The sequence below is a fragment of the Rhamphochromis sp. 'chilingali' genome, assembly GCF_963969265.1.
Source record: "Rhamphochromis sp. 'chilingali' genome assembly, chromosome: 5".
NCBI lineage: Eukaryota > Metazoa > Chordata > Actinopteri > Cichliformes > Cichlidae > Rhamphochromis > Rhamphochromis sp. 'chilingali'.
The window spans coordinates 3,244,840-3,268,106 of NC_137932.1; the positions used below are offsets into that span (position 1 = coordinate 3,244,840).

General features: G+C 43.7%; 1 protein-coding gene across 3 annotated transcripts in view; it reads left to right on the forward strand.

Moving 5' to 3' along the window:
- bcl11bb (BCL11 transcription factor B b) overlaps positions 1-14,985 on the forward strand; it is a 36,899-nt gene extending 21,914 nt beyond the window's left edge. For 2 of the 3 annotated variants that reach the window (XM_080883195.1, XM_080883196.1), the window contains exon 3: positions 9,797-14,985. In XM_080883195.1, coding sequence (XP_080739321.1) covers positions 9,797-11,862 — 2,066 coding nt within the window. In that variant the 3' untranslated portion in view covers positions 11,863-14,985. The remainder of the gene's footprint in view (positions 1-9,796) is intronic. The other variant, XM_080883197.1, reaches the window with a different exon arrangement.
- Positions 14,986-23,267: the final 8,282 nt, after the last annotated feature.

Here is a 23,267-nt window from a genome sequence, read left to right on the forward strand (position 1 = left end):
CTCCCCTCACCTGTGCTTAGCGACATATAAGCCCACACCTGTCATTTGTTCCTTCTGTTTTAGAATTGTTAGCTCTTAATTTGGTACAGATTAAAATCCTCTCGAAACCCTAAACACTGACCAGAGGATTGTCCAGGCTCCTGTTCTTCATGTTATCTGCCTAATAAAAGCTAGACTGACACCTCTTGCTACTTTTCTGCCATCTAATTACACAGAATATTAGTAGTTTAGCCTCTGTTAGCTTGCTGAATAGCATTAGCACTTAGCATTATTTACGAAGCCTTTGCTACTTAGACTTTACCTGAAATGTATCCATAAATGTCTTCTGCCAGCATTTTGAAACAGCTCGAGTGCAGTCTTTGTTCTCCACAACTGCAGGCTTTGTAAACTATCCTTTCTGGCAAGATAACATTTAGAATTTTTTACTCTGGAAAAAATGTTGTATGCACCTGAAATTTCTTAGCTTAGCAAAGTACCCAAGGTCAGCTAATCTACAGCACATCTATGTCTACTCTCTCCCTACCTGCAAAGGCTGCTGCTTATTGGAGCCAGTGGCAGAGTTATAGAATTATATTGAAAAGAAAAAAAACTCTACTCAGACATTCCTTATTGTTGTGAAGCAGCAACACCAAGATTTCTCATTTATGTAGTAACTTCCAGGAGGCCTTACCAAGATCGTCTATTTTGAGTTACTTTAGCACTACCAAAGATTACATCAGCTGCAATCTTCAGAAATTAATATTACATTTGACATAAATTACTTGTAAAATATTAGAGAGGAAAATATATAATATTACTTAAAATATAAAAAAGACAACATTATATTCATGTTATAAAAATGGAACAGTGATTTTGATATTGGCAAAATATAAGTTAAATCACAAAAGGCATGAATTAACTCTAGTCATGCTCGCAGAAATGATAGTACAATGTATTCAACATTAATAAAACGGGTTAGCAATGATTTAATACACTGAATTTCCACAAAATACTTTTAAAATGTTTGAAAAAAAATTAGTATCCTGTTTTGACTTGTCCTTGTGTCAGAAGAAGTCTTCGGTAGATTATGTGGTTTCGATGAACTGTAGTTATTTTTATTTTTTTCAGATCTTCGTGCTTACATTTTTTTTACATGAGGTAATTTGAGAGGCTTTGTTTTTAGACACAATGTGGGACAGGAGATGGTTTGACATACAGAGGCATTCTTCAGAACTGATAGGAGATAAAAAACAGAATTCCCCCTGGAGACATGACAGCTACAACTACAAATAACGTTTAGCATTTTGCTGCTGGCCTTTACTGGATCACAAGACATTATATAGCTAGGAGAGATGCATAAATACATGGGGGGGGGGCACAGAGGCTGATTGGTTTTAATTCATTTATTTGCATATAGAGACAGTAATAATGAAAATAAACTTTACTGATATCTTGTTTTTTGTGCGCAGTGGAGTGTAATTAATTTGATCTCAAGTATCAAACTCCAAATATTTTCCCTTTCTGTTGGTGAAAAAAGTACAAAACCTTCAATAAACTTTTACATTTACCAACCATCCATTTACACAATAGCTGATAAACTGAAATGTTTTAAGAAAAAAAAAGCAATTTTAAAACTATGTTGCAGTTTTTTCCACATTCCATGACCCTTTTATCTTTGAAGGCAAAAAATCTCAACATGTAGAGATTTGGAACATTTTTCCTTTAAAAAGAAGATCTTTAGAAAAAAAAAAAAAATTTCCGTACATGCTCACTCCTGTGCTGTAATGCTGGCATCAGTGCGTTTTTTCGTGATAAATCACAGTGATACACACGAGGTATACACAGTGGCATCTGTGGCTCAACATGCTGGTTAAGGGAATAGCATAACAGATCTCAAATCATCCCCTGTAGACGCCTGCATGCATGTGATGCTTCGGGGCCCTTTACGGTCACGTTTAATTGCATTTTGGGTAGTGCTAAGCATGATTTTTTAAACCCCAGGTTTAAATTTGTGAATTTTCCTAAATGTATCCAAGAAGTTCACAAAAAAAAATGCAAAGCACGAAGCCCTCAAAACGAACATCACCCAACTGAAAAATGGATGCTTTAGCTGAAAAAACAGCCCAACAAGATAACAGCAGAAGAAAAGGTAAACAGCCAAATGGAAACAAAGGGCAAATAAGGGCAAAGCAAACACCTCCGAAATGAGACGCGAACCGCTGTTTCCTGTTTGATAAAATGGCCGCATGTGACTATGATATGAGAGCGTGTTGGAAAACCCAACTATACCACAAATCTAAGAGAAGCCCGTCAGCTTTAAAGCTTTCTAAGTTATATCTCGTTTATTTAATCCATATGAGCTGAAGTGTGAAAATGACTGCCCAAGCTCCCCGTTTTTCCGCTGTGCTGAGTTTTTCTGTTAACCAAGTGCACAATTTCCTGGCTTTAGCCTCATATTTGATGAACAAATATGTACACTACCTTTCGACCCCGAGTTAGATAAGAAAAATGTAAATCTGTGGTCCAACTTTACCCTCCCGTAACACAACTTTAGTGAACTAGCACTAATTACATGCAATCGTTGTTGTAGTCTCTCTTGTTGCCTCTGCTTTGTTCCTGAAATAGGGGAACAGAATTGATCGTTTATATAGAAAAGGTGTTCATTAATAGTAACTCAGATCACGAAGGTCTTCTCCTTTGTGACATGCAAGAGGCGAGTTTTATAGTAAGGTAATTAGATTGGAAGGACTTGTGTTCCATTCAAGGCCATGCTGGTGTCTTCCTGTGGGCTGTTAGTTAAGCGGGACTGGCTTCTTGGCTCCAGTGGGCAGAAGCCAGCTGGGAATCATTACTACTGCTGAAAGAATATTTCACCCCTTCACAGAATGGTAGACCGAGATATACACACAATAACAAGGGGCGCATGCATGCAAACACATATAGGGCACATGGAATGCCACATAGATACACATACATCACAAAACCGAGGCACAGAAGCAACATTGCAAAAGATATGTCTGTCAATGCAGACGGCTCATCCATTTGCAAAAGGATGTGCTCTTTAATACAAGTCAGGACAAACACTACATTTCAGCATGTTCGCCATATTAAAGCTCACATTTTCACATCATTTTATAATGCCTACATTGTTTTAATTACGCACATTTCGCTCACATGTCACAAGTCAATTTGCTATTTAGCGCCGCTGAATAGCAAATTGGCTCTGTGGACAAAGTGTCCCTGTGGGTATAAGTGAAACTCATTTGGATGTAAAACCTCCAACGAACCGGTGATATCTGCCGTTTGCTCCTCATGTCTGAGACAATACGTGAAAATATTCAGGATGTTTCTATTTTAGGACATTGTAAAAGTATGAGTAAAAAAACATTTACACCCATAAATTGTGACCGTGTGATGCAATTCAAGTCTCGTCTCAATTCTTTGTAGTTTCGCTTGCTGTTTCAGTAGATTGCTGTAAAACTGATTGGGTAATTTTAGGAAAAAAATTAATTGCTTGGGTTTGTTAGAAAGCTCAGTTTTCTAGGTTAAGAGTGTTTAGAAACCTGCTCCGTGTGAAAATGTTGACACGGGCGAGCGTTTTACTCATTCACGTGGCGGCTACAGGTGGCTAAACTTTGAAAACAACTGGAGGTTGTAAAAACCGCCTTCATGAATGACGTATTTGCCCATTTTAGAGGGAAGGACATTTTCAACAAACCTTGTGCGAATCCACTAACTCAATTTCTCAATTTGTTTGTGAAAGTGGTTTTTGAGTTCTCGTATTATTTCTGTTGGAATTTTCCCTTCATCACCCCCACCCGGTGACGCCGCCGCTACTGGGTCCTTTTTTTTAAGTTTTAAGTTTATGTTTTGTCTGTTTTTCGCGCTTCTGTGTCATGGTAAAATGGGTAGGAGATGGAACAAGAGATTAAAGTGGATGTAATTTTTGCCTGAAAATTGAAATGCATGTGATAAAGACAAAGACAAAACAACAAAAACAAAGTGCGATTCTGTTTTCTTTCCACGCTGCGTGCAGTTCTACTTTTTCCACTTCTTTTCCTCTCCTCCCTCCTTCAATCCCCTTTTCCATCTCACTCCGACTTTCTTGCATCTTCTTTCAACCACAAGCACGACTGAGTGTCATCCATTTGTCATCATCACGTGATAGACAGCAGACCCCACAAGTGTGTTCAAAGACCCCCAAAACACACACACGCACACACACACACACACAGGCGCTGGGACCAGTTAGGAGCTGATAGCGATGAGTCAGGCTTAGAGAAATGGCACAGAGGGCTTAGCTAATGCACTTTATGGAGCTCCCTTTTTCTTTTTATTCTCCCCTTTTACTTTATATCGTTCCCTCTTTCTCCCTCTTTGTCCTAGAACCTGAGCCAAAGTCATAGCTCTTTACTGACGGAGAGGTCTTGCCAGTTATTTTTCACAGCGTGTCCTCCGTGCCCTGGCTGGGATAGCTTGCCTCATGGCGGTAACATTCTCCCTCAGTCGTGCTACATGAGAGCCTCCTCCACTCATGCATTGCTGTGCAGCTGGACCTAGTCAGTGTGTGTGTGTGCGTGTCTGTGATCAAGTTGTTGGAGATACCCGATCCCTTATATTGTTCATTTGACCCACATAGCAAAAGGCATGAGGGTCAGGGTGGAGTACCCAGATAGCATGTACAGGTGCTTAGTGTGTGCGTGAGAAAAAAAGAAAGACAGGGAAAAGAGAGAAAACACGCAGACAAGTGAAGAGATTAAAAAAAGAAAGGAGGCCATAGTAAAACACATCATAATAAATATTTATATATATTTTGTGTGTGGCTCTGAGTTTGCCACAATTTAAAAAGAGTGCTGTTTCTTTAAAATCCCATCTGAGGCTGTCAGGCATTTCAGCTGGTCATATTGGCTGCAGACACATACACACACACACAGATGTATATGGTTAGCAGGCTAAAGCTGGTTTGAGTTAGCATGGAGCCAGCCACACTGTGTGAGAGCCTTACCCCCTGCCTACTACTGCCACCCTCCACAGTCTCTCCACTTATTTCTTTCTTTCCATCTCCCTCTTTCTTTACCCACCTATGTGTGACTGTCAGCGGGGGCTGTACTGTAGTTTACCGTCCAAACTCCCTATCTCCTGTGAAGCAGACACACACACACACACACACACACAGGCTTCCACAGTTGATCTGCGTGGCCCTGTGTCTCCTGATTAGTCTGCTTCATGACAAACAAGCCATCAAGAGCAGAAAGGGAGTGCAGCACAGAAGAAGGAGGAGGAGGACGACGAGCGAGAGGGATAGTTGGGAGAAGTGAGGAGGAGGAGGAAGAGGAGGAGGAGAGGAGCAGAGGTTTGTGGGGGGGCAAGGGGTGAGGTGAGGAGGCTGGGACCCCTGGGGACCCCTAGATCACAGCCATGCTAATGAGAAGCTGCTTTGCCAGCAGCAGAGGTGTCAGCTAACCCCTGACAGGTGCACACATGCGTACTCCCAGGGCTTGTGCAGGCGTGTGCACGGGCATCAGAGGCAGTGTGAGTGCGTGCACAGAGGTGGAGAGGAGAGGAGGGGCTGCAGGGGCGCAGGTTTGTGTCCCAGTGGCCTAGCCGGCGGGCGGCTTTGTTCTGTATGCAAATCTGTCGCTGTGGCGTTCTGTCGCCCTTGATGGAATGTTGGAGCAGTACAGCGAACGTGAACCCCAGGAATGCTGCAGTGTGTGGGTGTGTGTGTGTGTGTGTGTGAGACGTCGAGTATAGCACATCCTCTCTACCCCAGTTGTTTTCTTGTTAACAACCAAAAACCTGCACTGGGTTATTCTTTTTTGGGTTGTTTTACATTAAAACAACTTTGTTCTACACTTTTCATTCATGCTGTTTGGTTTGGTGCTGTCCAGAAGTTGACGGTCTGGAATTCATCGCTACTTATTTTCAGTTATGATTGTATTTCCCTGAGCTTTCTGAGAGTTAATTTGGCATCAGCGAGGATTCATTAGCATCCACTCGCTGTTCTCACTCAGCAGAGAGGCTCCTGTTTGCCCCTCTCGTTGAAGGCTGAGCCTGTGGAATTCTGTTATCCTTCTGTGGTCTTATTATAAGTCCGTGTGGATTAGCACACCCGATAAAGGCCTCATAATGTAAGTGTAATGTAAATGGAGGAAGCCCATGCTTTGAAATATAAATCAGACAAGCTGGAGAGATGGAATATGTGAATTAAACACAACTCCATATGTCTCCGCCATACACCTGGTGTCTACGTCAACCCTTACCAGCCAACTACACTGGCCATATGCAAGCAGTCAATGTCATGGCTCCCCTTCCTTCACTGGCATTTTGTTTGTACTTTTTAAGGCAAAATAATGGCTATAAAAGGCAATCTGGAAAGAATAAAATCTGATGTAAAGCTCAGATCTTAGTCCCCGAAGTCTGGGTTAATTGGCCTGGTGGTTTAGTAAAAAAAAAAAAAACAACCCAGGAGAGAAGGAGAGCATTATTACTGGCCCACCTCAGCTCCACGCATGTGCCAATGTTTTAATAACTTCCTCCAGGCCTCCTGGCCCTTAGCCCTTGTTTTGTTGCACAGGACAAAGAGTTGCCCTCCTAAGCTGGTCTCAGTTCTGTATTGTGTTCCTCTCTTTCATGGGAAAAGTCTGCTGGAGTGAACACCTGGGCTGGGAGTCTTTTCGAGGTGAATCCCATTACACTAGAACATTTACAAACCACACTATTGCTAGCAAAATGAAGAAGAAAAAAACAGCAAAATGCACTGTACCACATTACCGAATCCTGCTGTGACTCCATTTCATTTAACCTCTCTTCTCAGTCTCATTCACACACAAGCTGAATGTGTGTGTGTGTGTAAAGGCTGCGTGTGTCTGTGCGCGCATGGCGTGCTGGAGTAAATTGGGCGATTAGGTCCAGCATCAGCGATCGCGTAGAGAGCAGAATGTAACTATTCTAACTGGTAGTTGACCTTGGCGGTCAGCGGTGGAGGGGTCCCTGCCTGTGTGTCAGGCAGACGACTGTAATTACCACAAACTGAAGCATGACACGGCCCACCGTGATTCTTTAATGAAGGCTTTTATTGGCCGGAGCACTGTCGAGCGACGCTCTCTCAGCATGTGTGGAAGTCTTTATATAAGAGGAAAGAATGGAGAGAGGATGTCTGTAATATAACTTATTTGTGCAGCTGTGTGTGTCATGGCTCGTAGTCGGCGAGCAACAAGAAGGTAGTGCCCTGTGATGTTACTCATAAGGGAGGCTGCAGGCTTTGTTTTACCGCTCTCGTCCCTTTGGTGATTCCTAGATGTACCAACACTGGCATTGGTATCAGATTGATGCTAGAATGATAGGATTGATACTTTGTTTCTATCCTGTGAGTTCACTGAATTGTGTTAGATTGTGTTATTCACCTCATACACTACAAAAATGTCTGATTTTTCTTTTTGCTGTCTTTCAAGTTTATTTTATTTATAGTTTATGACATGTTTAGCCACAGTCCTTTAGAGACAGGCTCCCAAACAAACGCAGTTTCAAAATATATGAAAAGCTGTGTTTTGTTGTGTTAATTAATTATTATTAAAGTAAAAATCACATTGATTTAGCGGTCGTTAAAATGAGTTCAGAACTCGCAAATCATTGATTCATCTCATAAGTCATGACACACTGATCTCCATTACATAAGCTGGCTTTATGGGTTAAAAGTAACAGTATTGGTATCGATATCGACAACACCGGTGCCGTATTTACTTGATACCAAAATTGGCAGCACAGCACTTGCTTTCTATTCTTTTCCCCTGTCTCGGTTTCCCCCCTCCCCCACCCGGCTTGCTTCCTTCCTTGCTTGCTTGTTTGGGAAGTTGATGAAATTTGTCTTTGGCCGTCATTAGGCAGCAGCCATCAGCTGCCACTCTATTAGCTGCCACGCTTCCTTTAACAGCATATGGCACGGCTGTGTAAGATATGACAAGATGCAAATGTGTTGTTGTAACGGTGGGGGGCTGGAAGGTTGTGGGACTGGTGTTGTTTGATTGGATAACTTGTACTGATGAGGCCTTGTGCGCTGACAAAAATGTAGACAAAACTGGAAAAAAAGAAATCACCAGTCCTTCTCTTAAACTCACATTTTCATCTAATATTGATCCTTGTGCATTGATGAGATTATTCAGTCTATACACCTAACTTGCTCCCTGGGGACATGTAAGCAGCCCCCGTGTGTGCGTATGTGTGCTGTCTGTGTGTATGCGTACGTGCACGCGTGTTTAGCCAAGCACGTCTGGCCCTTAAAGTCCCTCCACCTCTCTTCTTACCCCCTCTCCTCCTCCTCCTCCTTTCCCCTTCCCTCTCTCGCTCTCTTCTCCCCGTCCAAGCTGTTAAGCTGTCCAGCTCTCTGCTGCCAAGCGGCCGTGTGAAGCTTAGCCAAACTAAACACGGGCAGGCAGCCCGCCACTCGCCCCACACATACACACAGGCGTACGCAAAAAAAATACATCCACATACATGTCCGCACACACGTTCACAAACACACGCTCGAGCATACGCATTAAGTAGCGGGAGTCAGGTCGTGTCCCACCCCACACAAATAGCGAGAGCGATGGCTACACCAGAGCACCACTAATAGCAGAGAAAAACAGACAGAATCAGTAAATGAGCCCCTCATTAACTCTTTCTGACCCTCTCTCCCCTGGGGAAAGCCAAACCAATCACACCGCCAAATCAGCTTCCTGTACTAGACACTGATCCAACATCAGCTTTCGCTCATCTGTTCTCCACAGCGCGAGTGTATGTGTGAATCTGTGCGAGTGTGTACAGAGGTGTAGAGAGAAGGGAGACGATGAGTGAAAAAGGAAATGGGAAAAAGGGGAAATGTGTGTTTTATATTCGTCAGCCAATGGTTCAGGACTGCTTTCTTGATCACACAAAACTTTGAGCGCTACTAACTTCCCCGTCTTTGTTTTGTCCCTGGCGGGCTTCAAACTTTGGGACCACCGTACCAACTCGACTCCGCTCGCGGTAGCCACTGATGATAAAGTAGATGCAGATGGTTTGTGAGCAAACACGAGAAATGTGGAAATGCCTCTCCAGCACGAGCCTGTGTTGAATTAGATGAATCTCTACGAAGGCCCTTTTTATGAGTCACAAGCAGGCTGACAGGGCCACGCCACAGTGACTGATAGATTCATTTGGCATTATTAAGTCTCAACATTTAAAGGGCCAATTTGTCAGTGTGTGGCATATAGCTCTGTGCATGTGTTTGCATGCGGAGTCACAACAGATCACTTTACTGCTGTTATTACATCCGTGACGTAGAGCTTTATTTAATGTGGATACAGTGTCGGCTCTTGCTGTTTACACGTCGTCTCGCTCTTCCTTCCTTCCTTTTGAGTGGCTTTCTTTCTCTAGTTCCACATCTCACCTCCCTTCCCCAGCTGCCGCCCCCACCTCCCTTCTTCCCCCTTTTCCACTGCTGCCTACCCTTTCTTCATATGGAAATGACAAAGTAGACGAGATGGATCTGTATATTAAAGCCAAGCTGACATTAGAATTAGCATAATATGCTATGGCCTAAGGGCAATACCTGCCACCTACACTAGCCTGTAGACACATGCCCTGACTGCACATGTATTTCATACACTACACACACAGAGACAACACAAAAGCCCACAGAAGACACTCACACTCACACACCGAAAAACAATGCGCAGTTCATTTGCTTGTGTTTAATAAAATATTATGGGTTGGTTTAGTTGTCGAAGGAAAAAAATGATTTTTGAGTTTCTTGTTTCATCACTGATGGTGATTTTTTTCCTCTCTTGGTCCACAGAAAAAGATGAGCCATCCAGCTACATCTGTACTACGTGTAAGCAGACCTTCACCAGTGCCTGGTTTCTGCTTCAGCACGCCCAGCACACCCATGGCATCCGCATTTACCTGGACAACCACCCAGTCAACTGCTCCCTCACTCCCCGCATGGCTCTTCCTCCACCCCCAGGAGCTGACGCCTTGCCCCGTTCCCCTCTCCCCACTTTCCTTGGTGATGCCAGCAACCCATTCCACCTCCTCCGCATGGCTGGACCCCAGCTCAGGGATCACCCCCATCCTCCGGGTTACATGGAGACGCGGCTGCCCGCGACACCGCCCTTTGTCAGCCCACCGCCTCCCCCAAGACCACCTCGTGAGCGGCTGGGCCCAGAGGAAATGGGGCTGCTGTCACAGCACCCCAGTGCCTTCGAGAGGGTGATGCGAATGACCCCCATGGAGCACCCGCCCATGGACTTCTCCCGTCGGCTGAGGGAACTGGCAGGCAACACAACCAACAACGGTGGACCCACGCCTCCTCTCTCACCCAACCGTGTGCCACCCATGCATCGCCTCCTGAGTCCCACGCTTTTCCAGCCCGGATCCCAGCTCTCGCCGTTTCTTACCTATCCCCCTCAGCCACCCACCTCTCAGGGGGGACACGGCTCTTCAAGCCCTCCTGACACACAGGGTCAGAACCAGGCCCCGGGGAAATCGAAATCCTGCGAGTTCTGTGGCAAGATTTTCAAGTTCCAGAGCAACCTGATCGTCCACAGACGCAGTCACACAGGTGAGAGGCCGTACAAGTGTCATCTATGTGATCACGCCTGCTCTCAGGCCAGCAAGCTTAAAAGGCACATGAAGACACATATGCACAACAAGTCTGGGGCCATAACCGGCTCACCAGAACAGGGAAATAGAGGGGAGGGGGGAGAGGGTGAAGAGAAGAATAGGGAGGGAGATGCAAGAGGAATGGGGATGGACAATGAGGAGGAGGAGGAAGAAGAGGAAGAAGAAGAGGAGGAGGAAGAGGAAGAGGAGGAAGAACTGCAAAATGGCAGTCGGCCAGATTCCAACTTAAGCGAGGACTCCCAAGAGTTCACCCAGAACAGAGAAAATGGCTCAAGACAGTCTCCCAGTGAGAAGCCCCCGAGTGGGGATAGAGTAAACGACAGTGGTGGGGTGGGCATCATGCACCCCTACAACCATCTGGACAATCACCTTAGACTTAACCCTAACAAGAGAAGCTTGGAGAGACAACCTAACGGCGACGGCGGAGAGGGGGTTGAAGGAGAACGAGAACGAGAAAATGAGAGGGAACCTGACAGACAGCGAGAGGAGCAGGAGGACCAGAGGCCTGTGATGAATGGCAGAATCAGCGTATCTGAAGCAGAGTGCTTTCCCGGGCTGTTCCAGAGGCGGCCCACCCCCATCACCAGCCCGAGCCCCTCCAACAACAAGAGGATCAAGATCGAGAAAGAACAGCTGGAGATTCCCCCGACCATACCTCTCATTTCCCCGGAAAACGTCTACTCTCAGCTGCTGGCTGGCTACGCTGCTTCGCGCCACTTCATCAGAGAACCTTTCTTGGGATTCACTGACTCCCGTCAGTCGCCGTTTGCCACCTCCTCGGAGCACTCCTCTTCAGAAACGGGAAGCCTCCGTTTCTCCACCCCACCTGGGGAGCTAATGGAAGGCGGGAGTGCCTCAGGGCGCAGTGGCAGCAGCACCCCACACCTCCTGCGGGGACCCGGACCTGGCAGGCCTCCAAGCTCCAAAGAGAGGAGGAATGACACCTGTGAGTTCTGCGGCAAGGTGTTCAAGAACTGCAGCAACCTGACGGTGCACCGACGCAGCCACACGGGGGAACGGCCCTACAAGTGTGACCTGTGCAGCTACGCCTGCGCCCAGAGCTCCAAGCTGACGCGCCATATGAAGACCCACGGGCAATATGGAAAAGAGGTATACCGTTGCGACATCTGCCACATGCCCTTCAGTGTCTACAGCACACTGGAGAAACACATGAAGAAATGGCATGGTGAACACTTGATGGCCAGCGAGGTCAAATTGGAGCAAGCAGACAGAAGTTAAGCCAGCAACCATTAGTTACACAGCATACAGTGTACCCAAACACACACACACACACACACACACACACACACACACACACACACACACACACACACACACACACACACACACACACACACAAAATCCTTATAACCACTTTCTGCAATGGGGCTTGGCTGGATAATCTCTCTAGAAAATGTTTTGATTGATGATTGATGTTCATCCTTTTTTCTTTCTTCTTTCTTTTCCTCGTCACAGAAACTGCCACCTGAGAATATAAACAAAGGGAAACTTTAATGAGAACTTGCCTAGAATGCCTAACTAGGTGTTTCTTGGCAAACCGTCTGAGGATTTTATCAGTTAGGAATCCATGGAGCCTTTCTACTGTGCAATAATTTCTGTATTTATTGGATTTTTGTAATGATATTTGGCATGTGCAGGTACATCTTTGTGGGATTTCATATGGAGTTAGTTTTGAAATGTGCTTAAAAAAAATAGAATTTTCTTTACAAAAATGTGATAAAAGAAGTCACCCTTAATACAAATTTTCATTCTTTTTTCCTGTAAGGAAGCTTATTATCAAGTGAGAATAAATTTGTGTGAAGCAGATAGCTTTTAAAAGTAAGATAAATAAATAAATAATTGTTTTCTATATTAACTGCAGCAGCGGACTACAATCCATTCCCTTCGTACAGGCTCAAAGCACTGAATGTCAGCCTGACAATAAAACAATATGGCGGATTTTTAAAAAAATCCAGCATTACCTTAGAGATCTGGTGAGTTCCTATTAATTTATTCAGGGAATTATTATTATTTTTTGTCCTTTTCAACATTGGCATGTGAATAATTTGAAAATGCAGTTACTGTATTGCTGTCCTTGCTTCACAAAGGACATAAATAAAGGTTGCACTTGATGGAGAAACCCTTAACTGATGCTCAGTACATTCCCAGTGTAGGTTAAAACCACCATATTTAATATGTTGAATAAATTGAGACTACTTGTGATTAATGTGAGAAGGAGAACAGTCCTGTTTATGGTTTGTAAATATATTATTTTTTTTTATATATGTAAAAGTAGCCCTGACTGACCATGAAATATGGCCGAGACTAAACAATCAGAAGACCAGCTGCTTGCGTCATCCACAGTATATGCTAAATGTAACTACCATACATTATTGCTTTATCAGACTGTCCGAGTACCCACGACCCCACCTGATGTGTGCTTTACTTAAAGGTAATTTGTTAATCCAAACCTGCTTCAACACTCTCTAAATCGTTCTCCATCTCCCACTCATGTCTGGCACGGCGACTCTCTCTGACCCAGGTCGACTTCCTGTGTTCCCCTCACGGCGCACAAAATGGTTTCAGATGAAATTCATATCAGTCCGTGTTGGGCGTGCGTTCTCCTCTCGGCGGCGCGCTCTAAGCCCTTCTCTGTGACGGCGTCTTTTCACAGTTCACTAGCTCAGATTCGTGTATTAGCGCTGCTTTTAAAGGGAAGCCTGTTCATTCGCCTCACAAAGTGATACGGGTTTAACTGTCAGTAACAGATTTTGAGACAGTGTGCGAGTTCGTGTCTTCTGGGGATTGGAGTTTTTATTTTCTGCATCGTTCATTCTGAAATGAATCTGTAATATATATATATATATATATATAAAGAGAGGCTGAATGAGTTATGATAATTTTGAGCACAGCTGCACTAAGGGATGGCCGGCCGACCTTGAGTAGGGGGCTATTCTCAGAGCATAAAATGAAAGATTGGAACTGAGAAATGGAGATGCGAGAGAAAGAAATGGAGGGAGAGAGAGCAAGACCTTGACCAGGGAGAATAGTCATTCAAATGAAATTGGGAGCATATGAAAAGTGTATTTTTTTTCTGTAACCAAATGCACATCTACTCGCCACATCTTATAACAGACCATCAGAGTCAGACAGAGTGAGCGTGAGAGGGGAGGGAGACAGCAAAGCCACATGAAAGGAGATTGAGAATACATCTTTCATTTTACTACTGCAAATCTCAATCATCAAAAGCATTGTCACTTGAAGATTTGACCTCCCATTTTGGCCTATTTTCAGATTTTATCTGTGCCATTTAGTTTTTTAAAGAAACTGAACTACGCGGTACCTTGAATTCAAAGCGCTCTTTGTTTCTTTTAATGATTTTCGAAAAGGAGCAAGCTGTCGAGCTCTTCATAAGCTTATGAAGAGCTCGACAGCCTTAATACAAGGCTATACAATAATAGGGAGAAAATCCCAACTATCAAACTTACCTGCTAGTTTGACATATTTTATCAAATCGACTTGAAAAGCGAGACTGCCTGAAGAGCTACTTTCAGTTTGCTTACACGTGTTGACGCACGACTGCAAAAGAATCAAGGTTCTGTCGAGAACGCGCACGTTCCCCCGAAAGCCCAGTTTCAGACTTAGGCCAAAGTGAGTCGTGCAACTGGAAGAGTGGAGCCCTCACAGTGTCCCAAACACACACACACACACATGGACATTCAGTCTTACAATATGTTTACAGTGTTGAAGTATGCCATTAATGAAATACTCTGTGTAAGTGTTTAAAAATGATAATAAACTATTGTTTTCCTCCAATGTTTTCTCAAATGATTTGAATGCCATAGCAGTTTTTGTATGATTGTCCTGGTGGAGGGATTTTATCTACATGAATATATTTCTGTATGATTGCTTGTTCACTCTATGAACAGATTTTTTGGTTTATTTTTTAATGTAATATTGCAGAATCATGCCAGGTTATCATTTTTTTTCTAACAGTGGTGCCATTATTGACTTTTGGTATCTTCATCTTTTTAAGTATTTTTTTTTCACTTTTCTTTTTTTTTTAATGAATTTGCTGTTTTTTGGTGAAGCTATGCTCCACGGGTGTAAAATAAAATGATTTTCAAAACTGAGAAAAACGAATACAGTGGTTTTGTGCAGGAATACTTTTATCGAATCATTTTATCAGACATTCATGGACTCCTTCTTCTTCTTCTTTTTTTTGGTGTTTATCCTCATGGTTGGTTGAAGGTCTTGTGCTAGCACATTAAAATGTAATTTTAAATACATTTTCATATTTCACTTTTCACAACTTTCACTTACACTCTTTGTACAAAATAGTTTCCTTGTTCTCTTTTTTTGGGGCGAGGGTGGGGGGAGGGGGGTGCATCCTTGTGAAAAAATAAGTGATTTCAGAACAGTACACATCTGCTGTTTTGAACATATATGTATTTTTGTAATGTGTTGAAAAATCAATACAAGAAAGCCAACACTTCAATAAATGTTGCAATTGCTCTATGATTGAAACAATTTTCCTCTCTGATTATTTCTTCTTCCTTTGACTCGGACGCGGCCGTGGAACAGCTACTGTGCGCGACTTTTAATTTTAGTGCACGTCTAAAATGTGAATAGTCATCCATTTTCGGAACTGCGGCAGGCATCTCTGTAAGGCATTAAGAAAAAGTTATTTTTTAAATCATTTCGCTGGGCCGACACACACGAGAAACTGACTTCTGCATACACTTATGTACAAACCAACAGAAACAGCTGCTCATAATTTAGTATAACCTCATAATCTGATGTTGGTTCCAAGTGTGCTGCTGATCTGCAGATTGCAACATGAATGAAAACTATACAAAGCACACGCCAGCCAAACAGAAACCCAATTACTCTTACCTTTAATCTAAATGTTTATAGAAAGAAAGGTTTGATTCCACGGTCCAAAAACATGCACGATGGGTTAATCTGTGTCTTTAAAGTTGCTGTTTGTATATGAATGGTTGGACTTGATTGGACCTGTGCAGAGTGTGCAGCTGTGATAGGCTCCAGCCACCATTATGGCCCTGCATGGACTGATGAGCCAAAACATTATTCCTACTCCTCAGTGAATCTTTGCTTATCCTTATATGCTTTATTGCATTTTGTCAAAAAAAACAAAAAAAAAAAAAACACACCAAACTCTGGCCACCGATTACGGATATTACTGATGTGGTAAACTGTTAAAGCAAGGAGTCATGTCTTATGATCATATTTAAGTATGAAGTGAAACTGCTGGAACAGAAGACAATAAAAGAAGGCCAGATCAGATAATCCATTCTGACTCACAACAACAGAAGACAAAACATATTCAAAAGGGTTATGACACTGTGCATGGCGAGCTGGACTACTGCGCTGCTGGATATGTCAAATTCTTTGTGAGATACTATAAGTGCATAATTAAGCATTTCTCTGATGCTGTCCAGTTTTAAGTTATATTTCCTGTGCTTACAGTGGAAGAGAGAAATCTCCTACTAAATCAGTCATGTTCAATCTCGAGATTTATATAGCACCAAATCACAACAACAGTCACCTCAAGGTGGGGTAGATTGTAAAGTGAAAACCCAACAATAATAGGGAGAAAACCCCAACTATCAGATGACCCCCTATGAACAAGCACTTGGCAACAGTGGGAAAGAAAAACTCCCTTTTGACAGGAAGAAACCATGCACAGGGAGGGGCAACCATCTGCCACGACCGATAAAATTGAATTGAATTGAAATTGAATGTCCTGCTGACTGAACTGCAGTCTCAGCTGGATCTCTCCAAGTTGATATCTTTATGGTTGAAATTCAAGAAATACCTATCATGCTGTCAGTGAGAAATCTCGCTGCCTCGCAGACATTTGGCCGAAGGCTGGGGCAAGACAAGACACAGATGGATGGTAAGTACAGAATCTTGATTAGAATCTGATAAACCATATTTCACAGCGCGCTAGCACACCAGCTCACGGGTAAACAAAACACCTTACATGGAACCTCAGCGATAACTGCTAGTAGAACTCCTTTGTTCTTATTGAGAGTAATGCTATGAATGTGACTCATAGGTTTTTATTTCTGAAGATGGCTGTTGACGGTCTCACGCTTCATAAATGAGTCTTGGCATGAGTGCAGGGACCCATCAGGTATTTCTTGATATGAGGCCAACAGCAGTCAAGTCTGTCCTCACTTGAGCCTCCAGGCCATTGGATAGCATAACAGAAATAGTGCGTGTGCAGGACGCGCGTGCTCAAAGAGAAAGTTCGAGAAGGGAGAGGAGAAACGCCACAATAGGGCGGAGGTGGTGGAGTAACGTAAGGAAAAGAGGCGCGCGCTGGGTGGGTTTGTGTGAGAAAGTCGAATCAGGAGGAGCTCTCGGCGCAAAGGCCGAAACAAAATGTCCCAAAGTTGCGAGCGATTCGGTGTGTAAAATGTGATTATTACTGTAAAATATTCTCTGGATTGCCAGATAAGAAGCTACAAATACTCAGATGATGGATTTGGTGCTTGAAGAAATCTGACTGTGATTTTGCTGACTCTGTGTGTGTGTTTGTGCCTGAAGGCTGACATCTGGGTACCATGTTGATGATTCTGGTCAGCAGAAATGTGCATGTTGAGAAGATGTCACATTCCCACAGCTCTTATCCTAGCAATGGCATAACTATTGACATAACAATTGGAACAGTGTGACTGTGCGATTGTTTGTGGCTGCAGATGTTTTTAATGACAGAAATAAAATACAAATAGATTGATCAAAGTTAATATTTGCTCAGACTATTTCTCACCAACTACATGGCGGACGCGTTTTCTATGGTTTTCCTAAACATTTTCTTTTCAGATGGACAAGTTTGAATACAAAGCTGTGAGTTTCCACTTGCAAAACTGTAAATCACGTTACAACCCTAAACATCTTATTATACAGCTTATTTTGGTGCAACCTTGTGCCCATATTGAACTGTCTCTTTTTTCAAAAGGGCTGCTCTCCATGTAATCAAAGACATCCCAGCCACTTCTCTGACACCGGCTCACAGTACACATGTCACACGAGTTTAAAAAGCTCTCTTTTAAGCTCGTGCAGAAGAAGGCCCCCTCCTGCGTGCCCAGCTTCGTGGGGGAAATGTGGCCACAAGCACCGCTAGTGAGGTGGCGTTGTATCCTCTTCGCTAGAAAGCGCTGGGCAGAGGCCTGCAGTCACAGACAGTCTGTCGCGGAGCAGTTGATGGGAAATCACGATTTGGAGTAAAACCGCGTCCTCGGAGAACAGGGTGTCAGCAGGGATTGTGGTTCGTGTCCTGGGCCCCACAGAACCACGGGGTCACCGCAGAGACCCCGCTTTCCAGTGGATGACAGGGCTCAGGCCCCACTGGCCTCTCTGTAGATATCCAGTTAGTAATCTGCCAGCCCTGACCAGGACCCAGTCAAATGACGCTGCCCGCCCAAAGAGCAGACGGCGCTTCGCCCTGCGACATGCCGACCAGAGTAAATCCAGCCCAGCTGGCTGCTCTTGGGAAAAGAAGGAAAAAGGGGTGGAAAGAGGCATGGAAGTAGGGGAAGGGTGGAGGGAGGACTGGATAGAGAGAAGAGCAATTTAGAAGGGTGGTCAGAAGACAGAAAGCAGTGTGGTCGATGGTGGTCATTCAACAGCTGTGGCTGGGGACGATTCTCTCTTCTGGGAGAATCTGACCCAGAGGAACAAAGGCTTTGTGGTTGTGTTGAGTGTTTAACTAGAGGACAGGAAATGCAGACTTTTTTTTTACAGTGGGAAGAAAACTCAAAAGCCGCTCAGTGGGAGGTTTTGGTCGTTTACAGCATAACCATGTCGTCAAGCATCATAACAGCACTCACCTCAAAACAGAAATGACAACTTTCAGATGCTATAATTGCTCCAACCTATATTCAAAGGATTCCTCGGCTACAGTAAGCCTGAAATCTATTGTTTGACAATTAGTCATTAGAGTTTCCGTTATTTTCACAAACGCTCTTTTCACTTGAACAGTGATTTTTTCCCCCTTTTTGTCCTCGAGTGATTCGGGTTTTTTAAGCGCTTATACAAACTTAGTGGGTCGTGACTGCATAAGTCCTCCTAACCACTGGCCGACACCTCACCATGGAGACACAGTCAAGCAAAACGTTTATTTATCTTTACGCTCCAGCCACACCCTCGCTGTCTGCATATTAAAGTCTGCTGCTTCTCTTTCTCTTTTCATTCAGTCACTTCATCACTTGCTCATAACATCGCTTCTTTCATTCTCGGCTCTTTGTTTTCTGTTTCCTCTCCTTCCTGTCCTTCAGCTAGATTAACCTCTTCTTGATCATTTTTTTCCTCATACGTCGAGTTCCCCCTCTCCTTCTTCCTTCTTTCTATTTCTTAGATAAACTCTTCCTCCTCTCTACTCCCCTCTGTCCCACTGTCAGTGTAATTCCACTGGTGTCAGACCTCCCAGGTAGGCTCCTACACAGGTAGATAGCTGCTGTGGTGGGGAAGCTTCTGTGCTGTCGGCTTCCTGACGCCTGACCTGCCCCCCCCCCTCCCTCAAACACACACACACACACACACCCTCACACTCATACACATGCACACCTTGCCTCAGGGGGGTCAGTGTCATTGTTGACATTGGACACATGCTCGTTGTGGTGCAATATTAAATCTTCTCATTTGATTTGGACTGTAATTATGTCGTAAAAACAAACTGGCTGTGAAGCCATGGCCCGCCAGTGTGATCTACTTTCATCAAGTGCAGACTGGCTTAATTACAGAGTGCGCCATACACCCATCTTTCACTGGGCAGCTTTTCCTGCAGCTTCTTTAAGCCATCACATTCTTTTATTGTGCGTTAATCACAAGGCAATTTGGCCGTTTGCAATGGCTGAGGGTAGATTTTAACACTGGTCTGTACACATCCTGTGGATTCTGGGGGAAAAAAAGTCAAGAGTTAAGCAGATGTACATGGTAATGGAATACGATGCCTCTTCTATTTCTGCGGTGCACTTAATGATATGGTTTTCATCCCACAAAGGTATTCAAATTCTCTGGTGAGAATAAAGGGGCTTTTTTTCCTGGTCTTTGTACACTTCAAATTGACTGTGTGAAGTCAGACAGATAAGTAAACTTAACAATAAATGAGTAAATCTCATCAAAAGAAATCACACTGATGTGTGAACGCCTTTAAATAAACCGTGGCTCTTTTATCTCGTGCATTATCTTAGGACGGAGCCATAAAACACACAAAATAACACACGTGTATTATCTATGAATTTTATGGGCAAATTATTTCCACATAGGGCTTCAGCTCTTTATCTGGTCTTTACAGCCACGCAACTGAAATACATGCTTGTTTAGGCCCACATTTGCCAAATGGTTAAGTCGAACCAGATTTCACCTTCACATCAATGCACACAGAGGGATGCCAGATGCCCAATCACAGCATATGGTAACAAAGTGTGAATTTTTGGGGGGGGTTGTAATTCATGGAGCATATTTTGAAGCAATGCTCATGCTCTGATACAACAAATATTCCAGCCAAATAAATACACTGGCTGCTTGCGGAGTCTGTCAGAAACAACAGGAGTGTTTCCAGTTAAGAGGACAAAGTGGACATCAGAGCCTGCGAAACCTCCACGCACCACTTTCAACCAGGAGAAATGTGGTTTGAGTCTCTTGTGAGACCATTTGTTTGGTTTTCACTCACAGTTTGCTCAAATTTAGGCACCAAAACTCTTCGACCCCCTGAGGTCAGGTAATCTTAAAATGTAACCATAGGTTACAACAAACTGCCTCCACACACAACCTGCACATTTGTTGATTTACAGGGGAAGAGTTTGAGCAGCGTAAGAGACGTAAAATGCAACAAGTCCAGTGTAAGCGACTGGCATGGCTGTGTTTGGTTCTACACAGATGCACACATGGCTTTGCAGATATTCGTCTAGACACGAGTGTTACAACTTGTAACCAGGGTGTAAAATCCACAAATGTACGGCAGCCCCGAGAGAGAAAAAACAAAACTTACTGCAAGTTAAGAAAACAAGAGGAAATAGAAACATGTTGGAAAAAACATGCAAATGATCACAGCTGGTCCGTTGCATTATTGTCTCCAAAAAAATCTTGTGTTACATTTTGTGTGCTTTTGCAGGATTTTTCTATTTGCTCTTGTTTTCATTTAGTTGCAGTGCCTTTCGGGTCACCATACACGTGCTCAAATTTGATCTCAGTAATGTGTGTATGAAAACCTATAAATAAAGCACCTTAAAATTCTTCCTTATGTTTTCGTTTACGGTGGCACAGTTGGTAGGACTGTTGCGTCACAGCAAGAAGGTCCTGGCTTTGAATCCACCATCTGGGCGCAGACTTCCTGTGTAGAGTTTCCATGTTCTTGCCGTGTCAGTGTGGATTCTCTTTGGGTTCTCTGGCTCCCTTCCACAGTCCAATGCAGGCGTTTAGTGGGTTTACGTTACCTGGAGATTCTAGGTGTGAATGGTTGTCGGTCTCTCTGTGTTAGCCCTGTGACAGACTGGCCACCTGTCCAGTGTGTACCCCACCTCTTGCCCCGTGGTAGTTGGGATGGGTTTCAGTCCGATCCTGGATTGGATAATTGGAAGAGAAGGTATGGATAGACCATTCAGTTAAAAGAGGTATCCTACAGTGGATTGTATAAATGTACACATTTAATGGATTTACTAACCAGATGATGAACAGCCTCAGATGTCTTAAAAATAAGTAAGTATTTAAACAATAAGTTTATTGTTCACAGTGTGGCAGGGGATATGACTTGTCAATATGAAGGCTGTGAAACTGATAATATAGGGTTCATGATCCATTCTTCAAGATTTACAACACAGCATTTCCTGGTGTAAAATACAATGAAGTCAAAACATTGTACCCACCGTCTCTGCAAAGCCACTCAGTGGGCTGGTTTGGACCCACTGACAAACTGGCTCTGGTCCCAATTTAACTCATGAAACCATCACTCAGAAAAATAATACACCAATACAGCAAATACATGCTACAGTCATGTCAGTGGGTACTGATAAGCCATAGAATATGGACACGGCAGGGTTCATGTTAGCGATGAGTGAGTGAGGGAGGGATAAAGGATGGATCTGTCTGGGGACTCACCCTTTTATGTCTTAATAGATGAAAAAGAAAGACTGAAAGCTGAAGGGTCACAAAGGGAAAATCCCCTTGTTTTTGTCCCTCTCTGCCGGCCTTTTAAGATGGGTTCATCAGCGTTGTGACAGGTATGTGAAGTGGACATCTTACTAGAGGTAATTGCCATTTCTCTCCTGTGGGTCATTGTTTGTCCCTACGCCCAACAAGACCATTACAGAAAGAGGATTTTAGATTGTTACAGCAGCAGAGCTTCGGATCAAGGCTCTGCAATTCTGTCGTTCTCTCGTGAATAAGAACCACAAAGATAAAAAAAGTCAAAATCTTCCAAGCAGATCCATTAGCAATGTGCTGCGCTGTACATAAACACAGTAAACACTCCCCACTGATGCGGTTCTTAGAACAGACTGCTGTGGCTTCACTGCAGAAACTATTACGGTGCCACCGAGGAGTCATAAAGGTGATTAACAGCCGCCTCTAATTAAAGATCAATGGAGAGTCTTTCCGAGCCGATTTGTTATGTGAATTAGAATGGTGTCCATTAATGTTGTCAGGCAATATCACTGTAAGACTGGGTATTGATGTGCCCTTGCTTGAGAAATAGCACAGTCTAAACTGTAGCTCATGACATTAGGATTTGCTCATTAATGTCCTTTATTCGTAGCACGGCGAACTGCGAGCAGCCTCCTAGATGAGTTTACAAATGCATGGGATACGAGTCATCAGAAGACTGATAAGCAGCATACATCTTTCTGCTGGGTTTTAGGTAGTTGTATGCAGTCGCATTGAAGTTTATAAGCTAATCTGGTGTGGGCTGAAGTGCACCATTAAGTGCACATAATGCACAATTCTAATAAATCTGCTTGTTCAAGCTCAAAAGCTTTGAACCATCGGTTCAAGTGTTATGAGCATCTAATTCTAGGGGTGTTGTAGAAAATGGTTAGACGAGATGCTTTTAGCATTTGCCCCATTAAACAGCTTCCGTCATTATTGGATATGTGAATCCCCAATGGCCTTCACATGTTTCTGCTGAAATTTGTGAGTGGACTACAAACCATAAATTTAGAAATCTTAAGTGTCATTTTAAGTAATGTCTTTTGCCATGTCAACTCATTTAGATGAGTGTACTGAAAAAGGGTGAAAAAAAAAAAAAGAACCCATAGAGAGCACAGTATTAGTGAATCAGATCTTTAATGGGCAACATTAAAGTTGGCCTTCAGAGTGTCCTCAGGGCTGCAGCCGCCTGCTAAGATGTACAGGCACGGCCGCTCAAATCAACCTGGCTGTGAGGGGGAACCCTCCACCGCGAGGCCTGGTGTCGTCCAGTCACTTCACAAGCTAGTGTAGCCAGCTACTATTGCACAAACTGGCTTGGCTGCGTAAGGTCATCAGGATCCGAGCCAGCAGGTTGGCCCTTAATGTAGTGCGTATCATGTGTTTGCTCACCCCCCTGCTCAAAACTGGAGCTGTAGTGAGTGACTGTGCCTGGGGGATACTTGCCAGTAAGCAACATGTAGCCCAAAAAA